The following is a 23,683-nucleotide window of genomic DNA, read 5'->3' as shown; positions in this document are numbered from 1 at the left end:
GTCCTACGCGCCCCGCCCCCACCCGGGCGGCGCGAGGCGGAGGCCGCGGGCTCGGGAAGGCCGGGTGGTGGTGGCGGGGGGGCCTGGCCGCCGCGGGCCACCAGGGGGCGGCATACCCCACAGCCTGCCCCTCTGCGGCGACACGCAGGGCCTCGAGGCCCCGGGCGGCAGGCTGGCCGATGACCTGGTGGCTCGGGTTTCTCCGATGTCCTTGCTTTTGAGAAACGCTTGTTCTCTCACTGCCCTAGAACGCTCCAAGAACGGGCTCACTTGGAATTTAGCTGTTTGAGAGGCCTGGACGGATTCCAGCGTGTATCACGGAAGCAAATCCCGAACACGGATGACCTACCAAGCGGACGTGATGCCTCCCCCACCCGTGCCTTTTCTCATTGGTACTTTCCACCCATACGTCTCTCTCTACAGCTGAATTGAGCAATTGAGCATCTGGGTTATGACCTTGACAGGTTTTTTTCTAATTTTGAAAGGAAAAGGACCAGCAAACCAGCTGTAGCCCTGTCTGTGGCCTGGGGTCAAAGCTGACCTAAGGGGAGCAGTGAGCTCCTGGCCACACCTGAATGCCAGGGGGCAGTGATCGGAGCAGCTGTGGCACTGAGGAAAGTATCAGTGTAACCCCGCGGCTGTGGGGCGTCTCTCCCTGGCTGCTTCATAGGCACTGCTGTCCAGTCACACCACCCAGTTGCCCAGCCGGAAACCTTCAACATGTCTCCCTTCCTGACCTTCCATGCCAGGCATCAGGTCCTGTGGGGTCACAGTCTCCTGACCGGCCCCCCCCCCCCCCCCAGTGCATTCACTCTGCAGCCACAGTGAGGCTTCTAAAGTCAAACATGGGTGCCTGCCTGGTGGCTCAGCAGGTTAGGCATCTGCCTTGGGCTCAAGTCATGGGGTCCTGGGATAGAGCCCTGCATTGGGCTCCCTGCTCCAAGGGGTGTCTGCTTCTCCCTCTGCCCCTTCCCTCACTCGTTCTAATAAATAAATCTTTTTTTTTTTTTAAGATTTTATTTATTCATGAGAGAGAGAGAGAGGCAGAGACACAGGCAGAGGGAGAAGCAGGCTCCATGCAGGAAGCCCCATGCGGAACTTGATCCAGGGGCTCCAGGATCACACCCTGAGCTGAATGAAGGCAGACACTCAACCGGTGAGCCACCCAGGCGTCCCTAAATAAATAAAATCTTAAAAAAAATAAAGCACACACATAGTCTTACTGTGTAGAACAGTGAGTGCATACTCACTGCCCTGAAGGTGAGGCCATACAGACCTGCTTTCTAATTCCACACTCATTTCTCTGTTTTGAAGGCCAAGCTTGCCCCTGTGGGTCTCCCTGCAGGCTGGTCCTATCTGTCAGGGGACTAAGTCAATGCCCGTGCTTACAGCTCTGCAGCTCTTCACACAGGTGACAAGTTATTTAGGTGTCTGTGGAGAGAAGGACCCAATTCTGAGCTTCATGAGGTTTCTCACGGAATGGGACGTGGGACAATGAGACACTGATGCTTCCCTCCTCAGTGTAGGCACCATCCCGAGCAGCAGCTTGGAGATCTCGTACCTCATGATAGCACTTTGTGCAGCGTGCTCTTCTAGAAGGAGACAGTGGAATGAGGTGGCTGAGCGCCTGGGGCTTTGGAATCTGCCCTAGGAGAAGGCTCTGCTATTTGCTGTCACATAGGGCAGATGATTTAATCTCCCTGAGCCTCTGTCCCTTCCTGGGTGAGGTAGGGCTCGTCGTCATACCCTCCTCCTGGTTGTGAGACAGCTAGTGAGGGTATAGACTCAGGAAGGTCCCAGCACCAGCCAGCTTTAGAGCAAGTAACAGCGCTAGAGAGTGAACACTACTAAGAAATAAGTATAAACCCTCGGGAGTCATGGCAAATTGTAACAATTCAGTCGTTAGGAATATAGCAGTTTAATGGGTCCAAGGTGAAGGCTGGAACTTGTTGGTAAATGAAGATCCTTCTAAAGGCTGTTCTGAAGGAGGAGAGAAACTGCGCCTGCTTATACCCTCTCAGCCTTGTCCTCTTCTGCCCTTTGTCCTCCAGTGGAAGGTAAACCAGTCACTGGCTGAGGGAAGCCGCTTCAAGAGTAACCATGGTCATGCTAGTGGAGTCCATCTGTCTCGGGTTTGCTGGAAAAAGCCTCCGCCCCCCTCCTGGTGCCCCTGGAGGGAAAAGTGCAAAGGCGCCTTCCTAGGGGTGAGCAGCCTGGATTAGGCCCCGTGGGGTTCCCCATACACTCTACTCTCCTGGGGCAGGGGCCCTCACTCCCTTGTCTTTGTTCCCATCTGCTGTGGCCTCGTATCAGGTGAACAGGACAGAGAGGCCTCTCTCTGGTCCCTCCCCACACCCTAAGTCAGTCCCAGTCCTGCCTCCAGGAAGCCCTAATCACAAGAAGTGACAGGCCAGTGTTTGCGTGGGGCTGGTCAGGGCCTCAGGCAGCTGGAAATGAGGCAGGGAGTTTATGCCAGCCAACCTGAGAGCACAAGATGGCACGGGAAAACCTAGCTGGGCACGGTGCCCTTCCTGCCACCACAACACCGCCCGCCTCCTTGGTCAGGAGCATAGAAGGCACTTCAAAACATGTGCTGACTCTATGTCCCAGTTAGGGAGGAGAGCCTGTGCTGTCTCTCTTGGCCTCTCAGGATGGAGGGCAGGAGTGGCATCTCTCAAGAAGACCCCCTGCCTCAGAAGAGGCTCGGGTGAGAATATCCCCAAACCCTCTGCCTGCTGAGGAGGGGAGGAGTCCACAGGGCCCATCAGACCCTCGGATCTGAGCTGGGAGTCTGGGGGATGGATCTGAGCTGGGATGTTGGAGAACGAAGCTGTGACTGGTAGTGTCGTGGGGCTGAGACACTCTCAGCATCACATCTCCCCAGAGGCCACTGCTCCTTAGGCCCTAGAGGCTGGAGCATGCAGGAGGCACTTGCACCCTGTCCCCAGGAGGAGCTGGAATCAGGCTCTGCGCGCTGTAGAGCTTTCCTCGGGTACCCCCTCCTCGGGGCCAGCAGCCAGAGGGCTGGTGGGAGAGCCTTGCAGGGTTGGAGGCCTCTGCTGAGGAGCCAGTGGCACCCTTCAGGCTGAATGGGATGTCATGTTGTAGGAGGCTTTTTTCAGGGTCTCCAGGAAGAACTGTTCATTCTCCAAGAAGTCACGGTCCTGGAAAGGCACACCTGGGTGAGCAGTCCCCCCTGGCCCCCACCTGTACCCACTTCTGTGAACAGGGATGCTGGCTCATAAGACCCCTTACTCTGGGCCCCCCTCTGCACTTACTCCTACAATGAAGTGAGACCCCTATCGGCGCATGACTTCACCTCTGTACGCTTGGAGACCATAGCATTACCTGCCTATAGGGGTGGTGGGGGATTGGGGGGAGGCTCGCACCACACTGACAGCTTCCAGCACAGAGCCTGGAACGGAGCCTGGAATGCAGGAAGTGCTCCGTAAATGAAGCTATTATTTGGGTCGTGGGGCTACCATGAGGTTCAGTCAAGATGGATGGGTGCAAGCTGCGGCCCACAGAACCAGGCCTGGAGGACAGGTCTCAGTTGGCTCACTGGGGAATCTGCACTATTATCCTGGGGTGGTCCTTTCTGCCTCCCGCCAGTGTGGGCAGAGGAGCCCGGGGCCCAGGCAGTGTGGGCGGCTCAGGCTGGGACCAGCTTCTGCTCGGGACACTCACCTGCTCCGCTGTGTGCTTTAGCAGCACCAGCTTGGCGTGGAGAAGTGAGGGGCCCAGGCCGGTGGGTGGCTGGATGCCCTGGGGGACGGTGGGAGTGGGGGCCACGATGGCTGCAAAGGTCAAGGAGAAAGTCAGGGGCTCTGGCGTCAGTGGGACAGCAGAACAGCTGCAGCTTCCTCCCTACAGCCTTCTCACTACCATGGGTGGCAACCACTGTGCCGACCTGGGTGCTTCCACCAACTCTTAAAAGCCTTTGAAAATGCTCATGGGATCTTACCTGGCAAGTCCAATTCTAGGAATTTATTCAAGGGAAATAATCAGGCACAGGTGTAGGGGTGTATGTACCAACATTTCCACTGGGGTGTTTATCTTAGTGACAAAAAACCACTCAGTAGGGAATCAATAAAAGCATGGAACATAATGGACAACGATGCTGATTAAGAATTACGGTTAAACGCTTCATTATGGATGGGAAAACCTGTTTGATACATAAATTTCTGAATGAAAAAAATCAAGGTAGAAAACATGAGATGAAAGAAAAAAAAAAGAAAACATGAGATGATCTCAGGTTTTTTTTTTTTTTAATCTCAGTTTTTTAAAAAAAAATACACACGCTGCATAGAATGCTAAGCACCAACACGTTAAAAGTGGTTTTCTCTAGAGAGTGAGGTCGAGAGTGACACTTTACAAAGCAGCTTTCCTCTCCCTTATCTCTTACTGGGGTTTCCCTAAGGAACACGCGTGACTCGGTGTAACAAGGGACCAGAGAGCAGACTCTCACAGCCCCTAACTGCAGTGGAGGGGAGCCACCCCTGGCACTGCCCCCATCAGGCCAGCCCAGCCCACATCCCATCCTTGTCCTTGGAAAGCTACTTACCACTCAGGCAGGAGGCTGCAGGGCCCTGGGCCTTGGGGAGGAGCACCACGGGGCTGGAGGGCAGGTCCTGTCTGATTCGGTCCAGCCGCAGCCTCTGGTGAGCCAGACTCAGATGCTCCTGTCCCCAACCCGAGAGAGGAGGATGTGGCTGTGGGGGCGGGCAACTGGGGGATGTTGTGGGGGTGGCGGGAGCTGGGAAGAGCCTTGCCTGGTGCATGTGTTGCTCCTGCTGTCGTAGGTGCTCCTGCTGCTGCTGTACCAGCTGCAGTCGAGCCTGCTGCTGCTGCTGCACCTGCCGGGCCTCACACAAGGCCCGCTGCCCCTCTTCGAACTTCTCTGAGGCGACCTGCAGAGAGGTTACAGGTGTCAGCTGGGCTGGCTGGGGTGGGTGCCCAGTCATGTGTGCCCTCTGCCCCCCAAGCCGAGCTGCCTGGCACCTGGCTCATGCTCTCCACCTCCTCAGCGCGGAGCCTGGTACGCAGGGCAGCAGTGCTGACCCTCTCCTTCTCCAGCCGCAGCTCCTGTCGCTCCCGCTCCAGGGCTTCCCTCTCGACTGCCAGCTGCTCCTCCTTGGCTCGGAGCTCACTGGCCCTGATCTTTAGCTCGGCTTGCTCCTGGAGAGACAGCAAAGCCTTGGCTGCAGTCTCCCCTCTAAAAGCAAACCACCCCCCCCACCCGCCTCAACTGGCCTACCCTGCCTTGGTTCCGTGGCTCTGATCCACCCTGACTCGGGGGGTGGGGAGAATGAGGCAAGGGGTCCAAGGATGGGTCAGGGAGTTGGGGACCGAGCCTCAGGGCTGCCCCTCACCCGGGGCTCAACTCCTCTAAACCCCAGCTTCCTCATTTCTAGAATATCTAAGTCAGAGAACGTGATGACGATTGAATGAGAGCATGTGTATAAAGCACTAGGACAATCAAAGAAGTTATCATTATATGATTCTTGTTTTCTTTTTTTTTTTTTTTACAAATTTTTTTTTAAATTTTATTTATTTATGATAGTCACACAGAGAGAGAGAGAGAGAGGCAGAGACACAGGCAGAGGGAGAAGCAGGCTCCATGCACCAGGAGCCTGACGTGGGATTTGATCCGGGGTCTCCAGGATTGCGCCCTGGGCCAAAGGCAGGCGCCAAACCGCTGCGCCACCCAGGGATCCCTGATTCTTGTTTTCATTTCTACACTCTTGTTATCTCTAGGCTCTTTACTAAGCAAACGCATCCTGATGGAGGAGCAGCAAGAGCCAGGGAAGGAAAGGGCAGGGCTGCTGAACTCCCCGCTGCTCTGGAGGCTCTGGGCCCTACCTTGGCCAGGCTGACGAGGGTGCCCTCCCGCTGGGTGTCCACCTGCAGTGCCCTCTCTGCCTCACGCTCGGCCCGTTCCTTACTCAGCTTTTGCTGTGCATAGAATTCGGCCCACTCGGCTGCAAGGCGCCGCCGCTCTTCCCCACACTTGTGCATGACAGACTTCTGCTCCTCCAGCAAGGCACTCTGGGACAAGGAGGTGAGGTCACACAGTGAGCAGCTTTAGGCTTACGGCAGGGGTCACAGCCGTACACGGCGTGGCTGCACTCACCTTGGCCTTCTCCAGCTCCTCCCGCTCCATGGCGATCTGCTGGACCATGACCTTCCTCTGCTCTTCCAGAGCGCGCTGCGTGGACTCAACTCTGGACTGCTCGGCATTCACCCGCCATCGCTCCTGGGGGCCAGGTGAGGGCTAAGGACACATGTGTCCTCGATGCTCCACCTGCACCCTCTGCGCCCCGGTCAGGTCTGACTATGCCCTGGGGAGCTGGGCCAACCCGCCCGCCTCTCCCACACTGGGCCACAAACGCCTCCAGAGAGGTACGGAAGGAGAGGTGCTGAGCAGGGCTGCCAGGGCCCAGCCGCTGGGGAGGAAGTGCCTCAAGGTTCTAGTGGTGCAGGAATAGCCCTCACAGGGCCGGAGCACAGCCACGGACGGCCCCACTCCCCAGAGTGCCAGCTATTGCACTCTGCCTGCCTGTCTCCCATCCACCAAGCAGGCAAGTGTGCCAGGGCAGGTGTGACACGGTGTATGCCAGGGGACTAGGGGACACACAAGCATGGCCCGAGACAGGGGCCTTAATAGTTACCAAATAACTGAATACGTATGGTTCACGAAACAAACACACCAGGTCAGTATGTCTATGGGAGGGATGGGAGGTCCCCAGTGGCTATCTCTGGCTAGTGGGTAATTTTAATTTGCTCCTTTGTTGCTAATCATATTTTAATTTTTTCAATATAATGTATCACGTTATAATCTAGTACAAAGGAAAGAAAAGGAATGACTTTTTTAGAGAATGGAGCTTGCTCTTCTATACAAAAGATATGCAGGACTTCAAACGTGCAGCTCTTAGAGCTCAGCAGACATCGGCTTCGGTGGATGGATGAATGTGACGGACCCGGGCAAGGTGGGGAGAACGCGTGGGAAGGAGAGCCCTGGCGGCACCCCTGGGGTGCTGGGGAGACAGGCCCTGCCGGCAGGAGGATGGCCCACCTGCTCCAGTAGCCGGCTTTGCTCGTTCAGGCGCGCCTCCATCTTCCCGATGACCTCCTGGAGCCGGCTCCGCTCCTCCTCCATGTCCCGCTGCTGCTGGCCCAGCCTCTCCTGCAGCGCTGGGGGGGCCATGGGGCACTCAGCACCCACCCACTGTTCTAGTGCGATGGGGGTGCAGGGGCAGGACCTGGGGCCCACCCGGTACCTCGGAGCTGCTGGTCATGTTGCCGGAGCCCGAGCTCCCGTTCCTGGGTGGTGGTGAGGTGCGAGGCCTCCACGCGGGAGGACAGCTCGTGCAGGCTGCTGGAGAACTTCTCCATCTGCTCGATGATGCCGTTCAGGGATCTGGGTGGGTGCGGGTACTGGGTCAGCCTGGCCCCGGGCCATGGGTCTGCCCCTCGGGTGGGCAGGGCCTGGATGCTGCACATACCGCGTGTGGGAGGTGGCGCTGGTGACCGCGTCGATCTCGCGGTCCTTCAGCAGCTTCATCCGCTGCAGCTGCTCCTCGTGGTCCTTGCGCATCTCCAGGATGGAGGCCCTGAGAGCAGTGGGGGGTGGCGCAGTGAGCATGTGCGCAGAGCCGCGGCAGAGGGCTCAGCCATCAGCGCTCCTGGCGTCTCTCCTCCTCCTCCTCCTCTCCTCCAGGCACTGCCTCTGCTTCTTTGGCTCCTCATCCTATGTGTCTTGGGGCCTCAATGTCACATCCACTCTAACGGGGAGACTCCTTCTGTTATTTAGCAAAGGATGCTTTACACAGTAGGAAAGACGGGTGTGTGGACAGCCTCTTCTGTCTGGCCAGTCCGGGAAGTGTTAAAAAAATCTGCTCTGCACACATCGACTGGCTCCCTTATGTACCTGTTCTTAGTTCCATTCTCATCTAGAAAGGCAACCAGATGGACACACCAAGCGCAAAAGTGCAAACCCTTTCCAAGGTCGATCTAGTCACTAGACTGGAGTGCGTCAGTGGGTGAAGGACTTGACCTGTGTTGAGTTAGGTCCTTGAGATGCCGGGATTAACCTAAACAGCCAGGGACCTCTGCCCTGCTGTTGGAGGAGTATGGGCCCTCCACTCAAAGGGGGGTGGGTGGGTTAGTGTGCTTGGCCTTGGTCCTCACATGGAAGGGAAGGGGTCACGCTTCAGTTGCTGAGCCACGGCTTGGGGGGTCTCCAGGAAACGGACTTCCTCTGGCCATCCTCCAAACCAGCTCCCCCTGCCTGCCTGCCCTGGGCCTCGCCCTCACCGCTGCAGCTCCCGAAGCCGCTCCATCTCCTGGTCCTTCTCTTGCATGGCAGCCGCCAAGCGACGCTGGTGCTGGGCTGTGAGCTCGGCGTGGGCTTGCTCAGCTTCTTGGCAGTGAGACAGATACCGGGCCGACAGCTCCTCATGCTCCCTCCGTAGCCGCTCTTCCCGTTGCTGGTACGATGTTTCTAGCACCTTTATTCGGCTTCTGCCAACAAAACACAGTCGTAGGGCTCAGAGGGTGAGGTGAGATACCTAAAGAGCCTCTCGGAGCACGTTGGCTAGGGCAGGCCCTGAGGCTTGGGAAACCCAGATGGGAGGAGTTGGGGGGGTACCTGTGAGCACTCTCGATGAGCTCTAGGTCAGCCTGGTGCCGCTGCTGCAAACTCTCCAGCAGCAGCTGGTGCTGTGCCCGCTCTAGCTCCAGCTTCCGCACCTGGAGACGGTGGGAGGGTGGCAAGGGGGGCTCCCTGGGGAAGCCTTCGGGCCCTCAGAGGGAGACCTTCCCGTCTCAGCTTTGCCCCCCAGCCCGGGGCTCCTCTGCCCCTTCACCTGGGCCTCCAGCTCTGCCAGCTGGGCCTGACTCTGCAGAAGGTCAGCCTGGAGCTCAGTAGTGCCACTCTGAAGCTGCACCTGTGCGGCCAGGAGCTGTCTCTGGTATTCTGTGCCTGGCAACAGGCTCTGCACCAGGGCCTCCGGGAGCAGAGGCTGCAGGAGAGGGTGGGAGATGTTCCAGGGGACAGGGACTCAGCGAAGCTCAGCTACCTTTGGCCCTTAGCTCACTGGACCTCCCAGGCCCTGCACTTGACCTGTGGCTGCAGATGGGGACAGAGATGTGACACCAAGAGGCCAAGGACGAGGCCTTGGAGTCATGCAACTGTTGTACCTCCCCACTGAGTCTGGTTAGAATGAGTCTCCGCTCCCCCCTCAGAACATCTTCCCAGCAGGTGTTCCAGATCCCTGGACCAGCCGCAGGGCCCCAGCAGCATCTCAGCTGTGACAGTAGTGTCCTCCTGCCAGGCCTCCAGACCAAATGTTGGGTGCTACTCTTCTTCCTGCAGGTTGCCCACCCCCTACCACCTCCAAAGGTGCTTCTGGGTTCCTGGGGATATGTCTCTGTGGCCTCCTCACTGCTGGGCTCAGGCGTGACTGGCTGCCATCCACAGCTGGCAAACAGCAGACAGCAAGTATGGAGGCAGCTTTCTAGACAGACGACGGGACATCTGCAGCCCTACTTTCTGACCATTCCTTGCTCCATGCTCCCCAACCTCCCCTGTGGATGCCACCTCTAATTCCCTCCCAGAGTTGATAAATTACTATGACTCTGCCCGAGAATGGCAAGGCTAGAAGTTGAGGGAAGTGCTGGGGGAGGTGCTGTCTATCCTGACACATGACTCCCCGTAGGCTATTGGCTCAAACTACAGCTGTTGCCTCTGAGCACGGGAGATTTGCTCCATGGGCCTGAGGCCCATTCCTGTCTGTCCACCCTGCCTACCTGGGCGGGCAGAGAAGGCCCTGTGGGCTCCTGGGACCTCGGGAGACCAGCTGCAGGCTCTGAAAATCAACGACAGAGAAATGAGCAGGAGGCCTGAAGAGCATCTCTTGTGTGTTTGGGAGTCCAGCTCTACTCACCTTCCAGGACCCCAAAGGAAGCTCAAAGTGCCTCTTCCCCACCCAGAGGTAAAGCATCAAACAAAGTAGGAAACAAACCAGCACTGGAGAGGTCTCCAAGGGCTGTTCCCTTCTTTGGGTCACCTACAGGGAGGGTCGAGGCAGCCCGGTTCCAAGTCACAGGGGACCTAAGGACACAGAGATTTGGGGAGTCAGTGGTGGCAAGGTGAATAGCCTCCTGTGAGGAACACAGGCAGAAAAGAGAAGGGTTGGCATGGGCAGGAAAGGAAAACAGGTACAGGTAGTTGACTGGAAAGGCCTGGTGGCTGGCAGTTCACTAAGAGTGAGGTCTTGGTTGGGTAAAGGGAGATGGGGCCCGGCTTTAGGTCCCCATAGTCATGGGCCCGACACAAGGTACCAAATACCATATACCAAACTGATCAGGTCAAAGCCCAGCACAGCTGCCCATCATCTCTAAGGAAGGAGGCCCACACGCAAGCCCAACCCCACCTCTCACCCCGAGGTGGCGGGCCTTGTAGGTGGCTTCTGTGTTGTTCCTGAGGGCCCTCCAGTGGCTGCCTGCTCGAACTCCTGCGCGCTGGTAACAGGTTGGCTGAGGAAGTAAATGTTAAAGCAAAGGTAGCAGAAGGTTCAGGTCGGGCTCACCATGGCTGGGTGGGGACAAGGCCTGAGCATGAAGTTGCTCACCATTCCTCCCCTCAGCCTGTTCCCATCATCCCATCCTGGGACTTCTCCTCCCAAGTCTGAGCCCCTGGCCTTCCAGTACCCGCCAGGGCACAGTGGAGGGGCACTGACCGTCTGCTGACAGCCCAAGGAATGACAATCCACACTTTACAGATACCAGAATTCAGTTCAAGGCCTTGTTCTGGCCCACATAGCTTTGCTGAGTTAGACTGGGGCTCTGCTCACTCTCCTGCCAGGTCCAGTTCCCTCTGGATTCTTTTCTCCAGTCCGTGGTTTCCACCCACCTTGGCTCTCAGGGTCAAAGGGAAGCCTTCCGCTTAGTTTCAGATGGAGGTCAACACTACCCTCCTCATTCACACCACCCTTGGGGCTGGGTGATGTCTCTGGCCTATCACACAATTGCCTACTTCACCTCTTCCTCACTGTGGCCACCTGGCATCTTGTCACTTCCTCTGAACAATCCCAGTCTTTCTAGTCCCTTTTGCCCTCTTACCCTCAGAGGCCACTTGGTGTCCTGCCCCACAGGATTGCCTCATGGTGGTTTTCCCTAGGAGTTGCCTCTTAGCCACTGTCTTCTCTAATACTCCCCCAAAGCATGAGCATGTGTCATGTACTGTAGGTAGCTCAGGCCAGCAGAGGCACCAATAATTTGGGTGCTGGGTCTTTTGTGACCCCAAGGGCACTGTGGGCAAGGCCCTTGCTCTAAGGCACCAGGATGACTGTGCTTCATCACATCAAGGTGCCCTCTGTCCCCGGCTGATCAAGTCAGCCCTTGTCCACATGACAGTCAGGGTTGTCTACAGCCTCCAGATCCCCTCCTGTCTGCACCTGGGCCAGGGTGGGGAGCCAGACACTCTCTCTGTCCAGAGAGGTAGAGAGGCATAGCTAAGAGGTGGTACAGGCTGGCACTCCTAAATGAGGCATGGAGATGGCCCCTCATGCCCCAGCCTGGACCTCCCTGCCCTAGATAGTAGCCCCAATCCATACCTGCTGGCAGGGGGGCTGCCTCCTGCCCCCACCAGATTCTGGCCTTTAGAGGCCTCACTGTGTTCCTCTCTGGCCAGATCCTGGGACTTCTTCCGAGACAAGGCATGACTCAGCCAATCCTCTTCCTCTTTCTCCTCAGAAGCTCCCAGCTTGGAGGCCTGACTGGCTTTGGCAAGGATATCTGCACCCCCAGTTGGTAGCTTGGCCCCCGAAGAGGAGGAGGGCAGTCCAGGGGAGGTAGAGTGCCGGCCTGGGGCAGAGTGCTGGCTCTTGGGAGGGAGCACGGAGGATGTGGAGAGTGCTGAGCCTCCCTTCTGCGCCTCTGCCTCTCCGGTGGGAGAGGGAGGGAGCAGGTCCTCATCCTTGAGGCCCAACCAGTCAGCTCCTCCCTTCTTAGGGTGGGTGGGGCTGGAGGCCGCTAGGGTGCTCTGTTTGGAGCCTGGTTCTCCCTTGGGGTCTGCGCCACCTTCTGCTAGGAACCTACTTTAAGATAGAGAAGAGGGGGGTCTAAGGCAGGGCAAAGAGGTCTTCCAAACATCCCCCTGACCAGCCTCTCCCTCCACTGCTTGGGGTGACTATGAGGCCCGCACTAAAGAGTCAGAGGTGCCCGGGGCTCTGTGCAGCCAGCCTGACGCCCAGCAAGCACAGTGCCCACAGCAGCTCGGGCGGCAGAGCAGCGGCCAGCAAACACAGACACCTTGAATTCCACCATGTGAACAGGTGACCATCCTATCCGTAGCTAACAGCACCGAATTACAACCACGGGTGCGCATGCCCAGAGAAAAATCAGTTGGATCGAGTAGTTTTAGGTTTTCTATCAACAGTGTTACCTGTTTGTTTATTTAGCTGCTATCTAGAAGTGCTACTGGCCACTGGCCGCAGGTTCCAAGGTGCAAGAACACACCAGGACTGGAACAAATGCCAATGTGCATGTAGGGTTACTGAGATAGAAAGGCTGATAAGGCCAACATGGCATAATATCAACCACCGCAGATTCTGGGCCAAGGGCTGGAAGGAGTTCTTTGCACCATCCTTACAACTTTTCTATCGGCTCTATTGACTGGGAGAAAAACTCCCAACTTCAGAAAATCCTATCCGCTAACCTGATGTTTTGCTGCACACAGGGATGAGCCCGCCAGGAGGCACCATGCTGGATCCCAGGCCCATTCCTGGGGAGCATGATGTGGAGAAGCCACTGAAGGCTCATGGTCTCGCTACACTGGGACCCAACATTCCTCAGGGAGATCGGCTGACCTCTGCAGCTTAGGGCTTTAGGGGTTCCCAGTGGGGCTGGGGCTGCCTCCCCCTTTTCCTTCCAAGGAGGCTGGAAGGAAATCAGCCTGGAAGGGCAGGACTGTGCCACGTCCCTCCTCCTGCACCTGCACCACCCTTAGGCCCCATATGTGTGGTTCCCAAACAAACTGTCGGCAGGATGGGGATAGGGAGGCTGGGGCACCTCTTCCTTCCTGGTGGGCACGCACCTCCCAAGGCCAGCCTCCCTGCAGGCCCCGCTTACCTGACCGACTGCCGGCGACACTGCCGGCCCTCACCGGAGCCCACGGTGGGCTGGTAGTCCCCGAAGATGAAGTCTTCATCACTCCGGGGATCTTCTTTGTCTGTAAAGGAAGAATCCTGTGATCAAGAGCAAGGGAATCAGACTTGTGGCTGTAGAACTCTGTTGAAAAAACCCAAACTGGTAACTTGATGTGTCAGCACGTAAATAAAGGTGAAGCTGCTCTGGGGGAAGCAGGGGTGCCGTGCTGGTGAGAGCTCGATGTTTTAGGACCCAGCACTCTGGGCATCATCTGGGAGCTGTGAAAAATGCCCTGGTGGGATCCTGCCCCAGACATCCTGTAGATGAGGCCTGGGGAGCTGTGTGTGCCATGAGAACGATTCTCAACAGATGGCCCGTGGGCTGACACTTTGAGAAACGCTGGTCTAGAGCGACCTTTTTCAAACTGTGACCTACCAGCTGGTCAAGAGTTGTTGTGAGTCACAACCAATGTTTTTAAAAATCAAACAGCACATAAATACAAAGTAACAGAATATCGAACATGGTAATTATCGTTTTGTGACACTTTTATCTCAGTTGCGATAATGTGTGTTGTGATGTAAGCTTATTTATTATGGGTTCTGGTAAAAATGTGGTCTGGGAGCCCCTCACCTCACCTCCCCTGCCCCGCAAGCTTCCTCACCCTGTGGCCTCTGGTACCTCTTGTCCAGCCTGAATTCTCTACGTTCCCCAGTACCTGGGCGGGCCAGGAGTTTGGTGGCAGTGCCCAGACCCAGCAGCTCATCCAGCCTGGAGCGAGCAGAACGGGGCCCTTCCCTGCAGGATGGGACACACACAGGTACATGTGAACGGCAGGTGCTCCTGCGGGGCCTCACCGTGCCCGCCCTCTAGCTCTTCCCTGGACCTGGAGCAGCTGTATGGCCAGGTTTCTTCACCCATAAGGACCCTTACTGGTCGCCCATCTGCCTCCTGTCTGCCGTGGGGCTGTCTGCAAACCCCAGGGTGGCCATGACATCATCCTCCTCATCAAATAGCACTTCTTCTCTCTTTCGGACCGGGGTGTCCCCGGGAGTTAGAGGGATAGATGGACCTAGAAGACAGAACACCAGGCGCAATGCCCACAGCTCACCATGCCCTCAACTGTGGTGTCTGAAGGGGTGGGGTTGGGGGGGGCGTTTCTCCGAGACCCGGACCTCTGGCTGTGGCAGCAGGAAGCACACGTGTCTGGTCTGCCCACAGGACTGGACTCCCCCGCCCCACCCCCTGTTCTGAGACACTGGGAATCTCTTGGTCAGGGATCTGGGACTTGTAGTACCTGCTGGGTGGAGTCTCTGGTTGTGCCAACTGCATCTGCCCAGAACGAACGACACGCTCATCCTCCCTACCTTGATCTCTGACTGGGGCTGGGCTCTTTTCAGAAGCCACTTTACTCGCTGCCCCAGGTGGCTTCTTGGTGATCCCTTCCTCATCGTCAGAGAGAAGTCCCGCCAAGGGGTCTTCCAAGTCTCAGGGCCAGAAGGGAAAGCATAGGTCAGACTGCACACTTTGGTCAGGAAAACAAGCCCTGCGCGGTCCAGTGGAGATTTCTAGCTACTCGAATACATGAACAGGCAACTGAGCATCCAGAGGACACAGAGCAGCCTTGGCAAGGAGACACGGAGCCGGAGAGCGGCCTGGGCCTGCCTATGGGCCTCCAGACTCTGCTGTCTGCACAGCCTTCTGGAAATGTCCATCAGGCATCAGAAGTGAAGTAAAACATTCATGTATTTGGAAGAGGGAAGGGAATTCTTATAGCTTATAAATTGGCTTCAAAGTCCCTACAAATAAGTTACCCAAATCTCCCCGCCAACACATCAGTCCCTCTCTGAATTCCTGAGGAGCTAAACTGGTGGCACCGGATGTCTGTTCCTCCTCTGACACACATGGCAACCTAAGCTTGGGCAAGCAAGTGAGCATTACCCAGGCTCCTCACCCTCAAAACCAAAGCGTCCCAGAAGCATGACCATGGGGCCTGTGGTACCTTTGAAGGAAAACTTTCTGTTCTGATGCCCAAAGTTGTTGGGAGAGGGAGGGGGCTTCTTGGCAGGAGTGGCATCACCTGCAAGAAGCAAACAGAAGACAAGGTCACGGGCCTGGGCCTCTCCCAGCCAAGGTCCTGCCACACCACGACTGGGATCCTGGAATGGCTCGTGCTTCTCCCTGGGGGGCTGAGAGCTCGTGGCCATGGAGATAGAGGTGGGATGGGTTGACACCTCCCTGGTTCTCACACAGGCTTCTGGCAGGGAAATGTGGTCTGGAGTCTCCTCCTGCTCCCCAGTCACATGTCACTCCAAACACAGTCATGGACTTGGGAGGTCCACAGGCTCCCCCTAAATCCCCCAGTTTAACTCAAAGGGTTTCTCCGGGAGCTGCCATGTGGAGCTTCGAGGAACTGGACCCACACTAGGAAGGGAGGAAGCTGTCCCCTCCCCAATCACAAACTCTCAAATGGCCTCTCCACCCCAGAGAGAGAAAACCTGCAGGAATGAGAGTTACCTTCTGACTATCCTCCCTGTCCCCAGAGCGTCCCTGGACCTGAGGAACTCTCTCTCACTCACCTTTCTCACTGGCTGTCAATATACTGGCAGGTTTGGGACGACTGGGCAGCTCTTCTTTCCCAGAACCCTTTGCAGCTCTTCTGTTAGAGGTCAGATTAGACTTCTTCAAACCTAAGAGATCGGCATCCATGTCATCCAGATCCTGGAAAAGTGGGAGGGAGGGAGGCGTCTTCACAGGTGCTTAGCTAGTGATGCTAAACGCCCCTGTGCTCCGAGCAGCCTGGTGGTGATCCTGCCTCCATACTTCACAGGGGACAAATGGGGACTTGGTCTGGGGAACTGATCCTGACAGAGTTATAGAACAAGGTGAGAGGCCAGGCCAAAGCACAAAGTCTCCACTGGCTCAGTCTCAGGTAAGCTTGGATGGCTCCCTGACCATCGCTTACTAGCAGGTTCACTAAAACCTGGTCACCAAAGCTTCTCGCACAGCTTAGTAGGCAGTGAAGCTCTATGGCAGGAAGAAAACAGCAGGATCCTGGGATTGAAAACTCCCAGAGGGACCACTGCCGGGCTGCAAGAAGGGTCCAGGAACCCAGCCAGTAGAGGAAGGCACCCAGTACAGACTTGCCAAATGCGGATCCTTGTCAGGAGATGAGGACTTAGGACGCCTGGCACCTCAGGGGCAGAAGTGTGGAGAACGAAGGGAAATGAGGAGTGGGAAAGACAACTAGACCACAGGGAAGCAAAGCAAGCTGGGGGTGGGGGTCTAGCTCATGGTTCTGGAGTGAGACTCAAAGTAACCACCAGCAGCTGAATCAGAGGACTTGAGGGTTGTAGCTGGGGGTGCCAGTGGCTCGGCCCTGGGGGGAAGAGTGATTTCAGGATGAGGTTAGAGAGGCTGAATATGGAGCCAAGAAGGGAACAGACTCTAACTCTTTAGCCCTCCTTTCCACCCCAGGGCTGGAAGCAAGCGCTCAGCCTCGGCCTGGGACCATGGGTTAATAAGAGGGACGAGAGGCAGGATGTTGGGCAGGAGGGTGCTGCTGGATGGAAGGGCGGGGGGAGCAAAGGTGACCTAAGGTTTCAGACCCCAGCTAGGCCACCTGAGTCCTGGGGGATTAGCTTATAAACTGTACAGAATTTATGTCTTAAAATTCCATTGCCAAGCTTAGCTTAGGGCTTGATCCAAATGAGAGCACAGCTGGACTGAGGGGACTTGGCAGGGGATGTGGAGAGAAACCCAAAGAATGGTTAAGAGCTACTTTAGAGGAGACAGTCTCTCCTTTCCCCTCGATGGTTGTGGTGGCTTTGAGTGGGAGCCAGCCTCACTGCACTAGGGGCCTGGTGCATGACGGTGTCTCCGGGTGGATGCATCTTTCTACACCAGGAAAATGGATTTCTAGCCACAGGGACATGAAGGGTGGCAGCTCGTGGATGAGAAACACAAATTGTAAAGGGGAAAATGTGGGGGAGAAGAATGCTTGACACAGAGCATTCCTGCCACCCGCCCCTGCTCCCAGAACTGTGCAAGCTGGGTCAGTACCTTCAGAGTCTGGAGCAAATTCTGTGGGTCTGCATCTGAGACGTCAGACACCTACATCCACGGGAGGGTAAGAACACATTAGCTGAGGCCCAACAAAGTTCAGAGCTCTAGCTCCTGTTACCTTGCTACCAGGAGGGCAGACGGCAGCTCGGCCAGTGAGACACAATGAGGAGGTCCTGCCTTCATCTGGGTCTTAAGTATCAACAGAAGTCAAAGCTACCAGGCGTGGAGACCCAGAAAGCGCTGCCACCTTCTGCCCCTCCTAACCAGAAAGGACCCTTCCATCATAGGCCATCGCTATACCGCCATCACTGGATGGCAGGGGAGTTGATTACCAGCACAGTACCAGGGGACACCTGAGGCTCTAACACTTGCTGGGGGCTCTACTTTCTAGCTCATCTCATTGGCAGGAAGGAAAAGCACATGGGGTCCACTTTGGGTCCACTTGGCAGCCCTTGGGTATTATTTTAAGAACACTGGCTTTGCAGAGACTTCTAAACCTTTGTTGTGAGCAACCTCCCAGCTACCACCCTCATTTCATTGTTTCTGGGGATAAGCAGAGGGCAGGAAGGAGGGTGGACCAGGCTCACCTCAGCATCAAGTCCCGTCAGGCCTGCGGTGGTACTGAAGGCATAGTCTTCCAGGAGGGACCTATGAAGAGGCACAATTGGCACCCACCTGCATCCCCAGGGCACTGATTCCAAGAAAGGAAGGTGGCTTAGAGCCCAGCGAACCTGGGAGAGACTTCTCCAGGGGAAAGGGACAGAGTTGTTCGAAGGAATGTCACAGGACGCCTAATGCAAAGATTTTCAATTTTCTAAAGCGGTAAAGCCCCGTGAAAAACAATCTGTTTAACACTTATGGTGATCACAGCATAACTATAGACCTATCCAATTACTGTGTGGTACGCTTAAGACCACCTTAACGCTGGATGTCAACTGTATTTCAAAAAAAGAGAATAGCCACAAGATGGAAAAACAACTGCTAAAAACAATAGACCAGAGAGTAAAACAGAACTGCACTGGCCAAGGTGAAAGTGGGGAGTGGAGAGCTCACAAAACCGCCTCCTATCTCTCAACTGTCAGGAGCACTTTAGAAGAACAATCTGAGGGGCACCTGGGTGGCTCCGTTTGTTAAGTGTCTGCTTCAGCCCAGGTATGATCCTGAGGTCCTGGGATTAAGCCCTGCCTGCGTTGGGCTCCCTGTTAGGTTCCTTCTCTCTGCTGCTCATGCTGTCTCTCTTTCTCTCTCACAAAAAAAGAAGTTAAAAAAAAAAAATCTTAAAAAAAGAGAACAATCAGAAAGCCACCAATCTAGGCCAATCCTCTTAATCTGAGGATAAGAACATCAAGGCTCAGAGAGGTTCAGGAATCACCCAAGATCACACAGTGAGCAGTGGATGTAGGATCAACAGCCAGGACTTCTGACCCCTGGTCAGTTCTCTTTCCACCCCTCAGGTTCCTTCACAGGCCAGGAACAGAGGGAAGGGAAGAAGAACCAGCGGGAGAAACAGGGAGCACAACAAAAGGAAATTGGGGGTGCGGAGGCAAGAGCATTTGGGCTGAAGGGGTCACAGTCACCCAGGCCAGTCCTGCTCTTACTTCGTTCTAGCCCTGGAAGAAGGGAGAGCCTGGGCTACGCCTTGGGCATCTCGGGAACGTGAAGCCAGTTTAACAGGCTCCTCTGGTAGTGTCACTGGAAAAAAAAAGAAAACAGAAATGATGCCATTTAGCTAGCGAACTGGAGGCAGATGAAAAGGACTGAAATTCCTCACCAAGCTCTTTAAGAAACACCTCCAGCTGGGGCCCAAGGGGCCAACCCCATGAAGCACTTCCACCACCCAAAGCTCTCAGTTGGAACCCAAGGCTTTGGCTCCATGAGTTCTTCTGGGCCAGGCGGGATTGGGTGGATGGGGATCCTCAGCCGGGCTGTCCCCAGTGAGCTCTCTACAACCTGGAAGACCCCTCCTCAATACAGCAGACGTGGACACAGAGCGTAAAGGACTAGTGTCCAGAACATATGAAACTCTTACAACTCAACAGTAAAAGGATAACTCAGCTTAAAAAAGGATCTGAATAGATCTTTCTCCAAAGAAGAGACACAAATGGCTGATAAACCCATGAAAAAGATGCTCAGCATCATTAGTCATTAGGGAAATGCACAACAAAACTGCAATGAGAGGGGAAGGGGGGTAGAGGGATGGGGTCACTGTGTGTGGGTATTAAGGAGGCCATGTGATGGAATGAGTGCTGGGTGTTAAATAAGACTGATGAATCACTGATGTCTACCTCAGAAACTAATAATACACTACATGTTAACTAATTAAATTTAATTTTGAGAAAAAAAAAAAAAGGACTACCATGAGATGCAACTGTCTACGCACTAGGATGGGCATAATCAAAAAGACAGGAAATTAGCAAGTGTTTGCAGGGATGTGAAGAAACTGGAACCCTCATCCACTGTGGGCGGGAATGCAAAATGGTACAGTTGCTGTGGAAAATAGCCTGGTGGTGCCTCAAAAAGTTAGACACAGAGGTACCATATAGGTAATTCCATTCCTCACCATCCCCCCAGAACTGAAAACATACGGCCACACAAAAACGTGGACCTGGTTTTCCTAAGAGCATCATTCATAACAGTCTAGCCCAAATGTGGAAACCACTCAGGTGTCTACCACCTGATGAGTGGATCAGCAAAACATGGTCCATCCCCACACCGGAATAGTGTCCAGTCATAGGAAGGAAGGAAGGAATGGCACAGCGTGGATGAGCCTTGGGAACACATCACAGTGAGTGACTGAGGCCAGATGCAAAAACCACGTAGTACGTAATTCCATCTTTTTTTTTTTTTCATAATTCCATCTTATACAACACGTCTACAACAGGCAAACACACGGGAAGGAGAGGGAGTAAGTGGTTATCTAGGGTTGGGGGAGGGGAGAATAGGATCCACTGCTAATGGGCATGGAGTTTTCTTAGGGAGTGATGAAATTGTTCTGGAATTAGACTGTGGTAATAGTTGTGTAACTTCGTGAACATACTAAAAGCCAGCAAATTGTACACTTGAAAGAGTGAATTTTGTGTGAATTAGATTTCAATAAAAAAAGAAAGAAAGAAGGGCACAAGGGTGGCTCAGCTGGTTAAGCGTTTGACTCTTGATTTAGGTTCAGGTCATGACCTTGGGGTCATGAACTGGAGTCCTGAGTCAGGCTCTGCATTCACCGAGAGGTCTACTAGGGATTCTCTCTCTGCTTCTCCCTCTCTTTCTGCCTCTCTGCCTCTCTCTCAAATAAATAAATAAATCTTAAAAAAAAAAAAAAAAAGAACAAGCCTAATTCAGGGGATTCTGGAGAAGGGGCACTTACGCTCATCCCCTAAGAGGTCACCGAGGACATCATCAATGGAGCCTGGAACAGAAAAGGAACTGTCAAGACTTTAGGAAGAAGGAAGAATGTCCTTAACATGCCTCACGTCTTGAGACCTTATCCCAATTCCAGACTCCTCAACATTAGAGCGCTCAGATGCCGGGACTGGGGCCCCATTTTCTCTTCAGTGACCACGACACATTTCCCAGCTCTCTGGCAACAGATCATAATACCTTGTTGAAAGACCCCAGGGTAGAAATTGAAGATAACTTTCTCAAAGGATGATGGTGAGGATCTTCAGGACAGCCTACATTCTACGGGCCAACATGACAGTCTTCCAAACTCTGAATAAAGCCCCATGTACTTCTTTGGGAAAAGTGTCCAACACTACTAGGCATACACAAGCTTCTTTCACACCAATGGCTTCCTCATGTCCTTTCATCTGAGACTTCTCCCTGCCCCAGAATGGGTCTGGAGGTACATCTCCTTGGCCACTTTCCAAAGGGGGCCCATGGGGGAAACCATTCAGTACAAGTACTGAATTATTCTTGCATCCAGCTTAAACCTTATTTAAGCTTAAACCTTATTTAAGTCTTTATTAGCTTTAACACCAACCATATACTTCTGGTTACAGAGCCCGACAAAGACTTTATCTCCAAGCCCCAACCCTATTTCTGGATTTCTCTGAGGGCCAATAGGCAGCACAGGGAGTTCCCTAGAAGATCTAAGCTTCCTGTGCAATCATGGGGAAACCGACAAGACTCACATCAAAAACATTTAGATACCGACATGTCTAGTTATTTTTGGATGAAAGGTCAGGAATTATTTTTGGCTTACGGGTGATGTTCCATTTTTCCACTCACCTTTCAATCCCTTCTTGGTTTTTGGCGCCTAAAATTGGAAAAACAAATCACATTAACAAAATCAAAGCAGTGAATGTGGCTGAAACTGAGAATACGGAATAAATCATTTTGCCTTTTGCCAAGTCGCCAGAGGAAAAGGAGAACCAATGGCATTTAGAGACAGAAGCTCTTTATACTTTCCCAGGGTTTCTGAGAATAGATTCATTCAGACCATGGAAACAGCCACCACTAATCAGCAATGGATGCCACTGTTGGTGCCATCCGGTGGGCAGAAGTCTCTCCTCTTCCCTGATTTCCAGATGTCACATGCAAACCCTTCTGGGTAGGATGTAACATGACTGGGAAGATTTTTTCCCCCTCTTCTGTATCCCTGACTTCTCAACACCAGCAAGAGACACTTAAAAATGCTTCTGGCTGGCCTTTCGGAGGCTCAGAAGGCTTGCTCATCTCTTAATAAGTTTGGTATCAATTCTACCTCCCATCATTCCTCTCTGGGGACCATATCCTGGTCCTTGTCACCCAGCCCCTAAAGTTCTCCACACAGTCGAGATCTTGGAGGTGGAAGTGGAGGTGAGAGTCTGCATTCTGCCTACCATCTCGAGGCTATGGGAGCTGCTTGTAGCTTGTTCACAGCGCTGTCCAGCTCATTTGAATTCTGCCCACATCAGGCTCATCCTCACTAACGAAGAAAATTCAAGTGGGTGCTTAAAAGTGATGTCACTTTAACAGTGCTTGCGTCCAAGGCCCATCAAGGCTTCTCTGACTCTACCCATTCAAGAGGTTAAAATCTAGTTCCATCAATAAAAATTCCTTATAGGGAAAGAAAGCTACTTAGATGAGAAGCAACGTGCTCTGGGTGACCTAATGAGCTTTCTGAGCCCTGGAGATTACTCACATAGAGTGCAGGGGTCCCCATCTCTTCCCCTGAAAGAGGATGCAGGAGATGGTAGGTACCCATCTGAGAAAGGAGGTGGGTGCCTGGCACTATTGGCCAATACCCATTCCCAGGCAACACCCATGACTACATTTGTGTATTCAGCACAAAGAGTGGACGTGAGCGCTGGTTACTCCTTGACACTATTTTCACAGACTGTGGAAATTTTTCCCTTCATGTTAACTGCAAATCCGACTTAATCCATTAACAGCCAAGTGTTTCACTCCGAGTGTCACTCTCTCCTTCCCTCACCTGGGCATTACCAAGACCCATCTTCCCAAGCCTTGGAAGAAAGGAGTCAGAGGGGATCATCTCTATTTGTCTGGCGTTGCAGGTCCTGTTAATAGAATGCGAAATTCATCTGGGATTACGTGCACTGGCCACTCCGGATGTTTGTGTTTCTCTTTCTTTGTAAAGGCAATTTTCACGACCTACGCCAAACACGTTTTGTCTTCTAGCACATCATAGCTTCTGCCTCTCCAGGGGATTCCGTCCTGGAGTCCCAGGACGGGGGAATCTCTGAGAAGTCTGCAAAGGCCAAAGTGCCACAAAGTACCACCGCGTCATCCCATCTGCAGAGCCAACTGGCATTTAAAGATCCCTAGCAAGGGCCCCGCCGAATCACCCACTCGGGCCGGAGACTCCGCGCCCCCCCCTGCGCCACCCGCTCCGCACGTCCGTCCCAGCTCAACCCCGAGCGCGGCCTACTGTCTTCCCGGCCCCTGAAACCCCCCGGGTTACGCGCCATTCCCCGCGGAGGCGCAGCCGCTGGGACCTGTCCCAGCCATCGCCGCTGGTCGAGACCCCCCTCGAGCCCAGCTCGCTCCGGCCTCCCGCCCCGGAGCCCCGCGGACGCCAATCTCTCACTGGACGGAATGGAAGAGAAAGGCGAGGCGCGAGGCATCCTGGGAGTTGTAGTCCTCTGTCCGTTCACTAGCCGGAGCTTAGGGAACAGGGGACGCCGAGATAAACTACATTTCCCAGAGTGCCGCGCCACGGCCGTTAGTGGAGACCAGGCCTCTGTCCGCGGCCCTGCGCGTTGCTAGGAGCGGCCGCTACGCCGCTTGGGAAGGAGGGTATCCGACTCCCGAGTTGTTCGGCTTACTCCTCTCGGCCTCCTGGGGGACTGCTGGGGACCTGTGTTCCAGGACCTCCTCTGAGAGCTGACTCGTGGCCGTGGCCGGGTGGAGGGCGTGAGAAATGTATGAAGATTGGGAAATTGACGTGTGAAACTAACGAACAATTATGCATGGGTCCCACATCCCAAAGTTTAGGGAGGTAGCTGTGACCTATAGGCTCAGTTGTGAAAAA

At 54.4% G+C, this 23,683-nt stretch overlaps 1 protein-coding gene and 1 long non-coding RNA gene across 13 annotated transcripts; one reads left to right on the top strand and one right to left on the bottom strand.

Annotated features, from left to right (window-relative positions):
- The first annotated feature begins 37 nt into the window (after positions 1-37).
- Positions 38-13,679, top strand: LOC112672821 (uncharacterized). Of its 3 annotated transcripts, XR_004818552.2 has the most exons (5): positions 38-392; positions 486-3,182; positions 5,758-6,989; positions 8,247-9,995; positions 12,743-13,679. It is a non-coding gene; the product is annotated as an uncharacterized LOC112672821 (long non-coding RNA). The 3 variants fall into 3 exon arrangements; XR_004818551.2 differs by having other exon boundaries at positions 5,758-9,995; XR_007413132.1 differs by having other exon boundaries at positions 5,758-12,338.
- FBF1 (Fas binding factor 1) lies at positions 1,900-23,359 on the bottom strand. 10 transcript variants are annotated; one of them, XM_025468039.3, is made up of 31 exons: positions 23,240-23,299; positions 22,808-22,900; positions 22,625-22,709; positions 21,439-21,466; positions 20,576-20,617; positions 18,813-18,906; positions 17,802-17,862; positions 17,212-17,262; positions 15,729-15,870; positions 15,152-15,229; positions 14,517-14,636; positions 14,083-14,221; positions 13,814-13,947; positions 13,135-13,234; positions 11,619-12,101; positions 10,444-10,539; positions 10,026-10,114; positions 9,811-9,869; positions 8,868-9,023; positions 8,651-8,751; positions 8,317-8,523; positions 7,506-7,613; positions 7,281-7,420; positions 7,076-7,194; positions 6,134-6,256; positions 5,863-6,048; positions 5,002-5,178; positions 4,773-4,910; positions 4,565-4,682; positions 3,688-3,797; positions 1,900-3,164 (listed from the first exon to the last, which is right to left on the bottom strand). In XM_025468039.3, exons 3-31 carry the CDS (start codon positions 22,682-22,684, stop codon positions 3,081-3,083), a joined length of 3,543 nt encoding a protein of 1,180 aa, XP_025323824.3. In that variant the 5' UTR covers positions 22,685-22,709; positions 22,808-22,900; positions 23,240-23,299; the 3' UTR covers positions 1,900-3,080. The 10 variants fall into 10 exon arrangements, with proteins under 10 accessions (XP_025323824.3, XP_025323816.3, XP_025323815.3 ...); XM_025468031.3 differs by lacking the exon at positions 23,240-23,299 and adding an exon at positions 23,148-23,239; XM_025468030.3 differs by lacking the exon at positions 23,240-23,299 and adding an exon at positions 23,118-23,177.
- Between the last annotated feature and the right edge of the window lie 324 nt (positions 23,360-23,683).

This window comes from Canis lupus, chromosome 9, assembly GCF_003254725.2.
Source record: "Canis lupus dingo isolate Sandy chromosome 9, ASM325472v2, whole genome shotgun sequence".
NCBI classification, from domain to species: Eukaryota; Metazoa; Chordata; class Mammalia; order Carnivora; family Canidae; genus Canis; species Canis lupus.
This window is presented reverse-complemented; position numbering and strand designations above follow the sequence as displayed.

Bases quoted from the DNA above. Each gene is read 5' to 3' on its own strand.
- FBF1 (XM_025468035.3), bottom strand. From the start codon at position 22,684: ATGATCCCCTCTGACTCCTTTCTTCCAAGGCTTGGGAAGATGGGTCTT. The intron at 10,540-11,618 runs GTATGGATTGGG...TTACTTCCTCAG, and splicing joins GGCAGCCCCCCTGCCAGCAG to CCAACCTGTTACCAGCGCGC. The intron at 10,115-10,443 runs GTGAGAGGTGGG...CTGTGTCCTTAG, and splicing joins ACAAGGCCCGCCACCTCGGG to GTCCCCTGTGACTTGGAACC.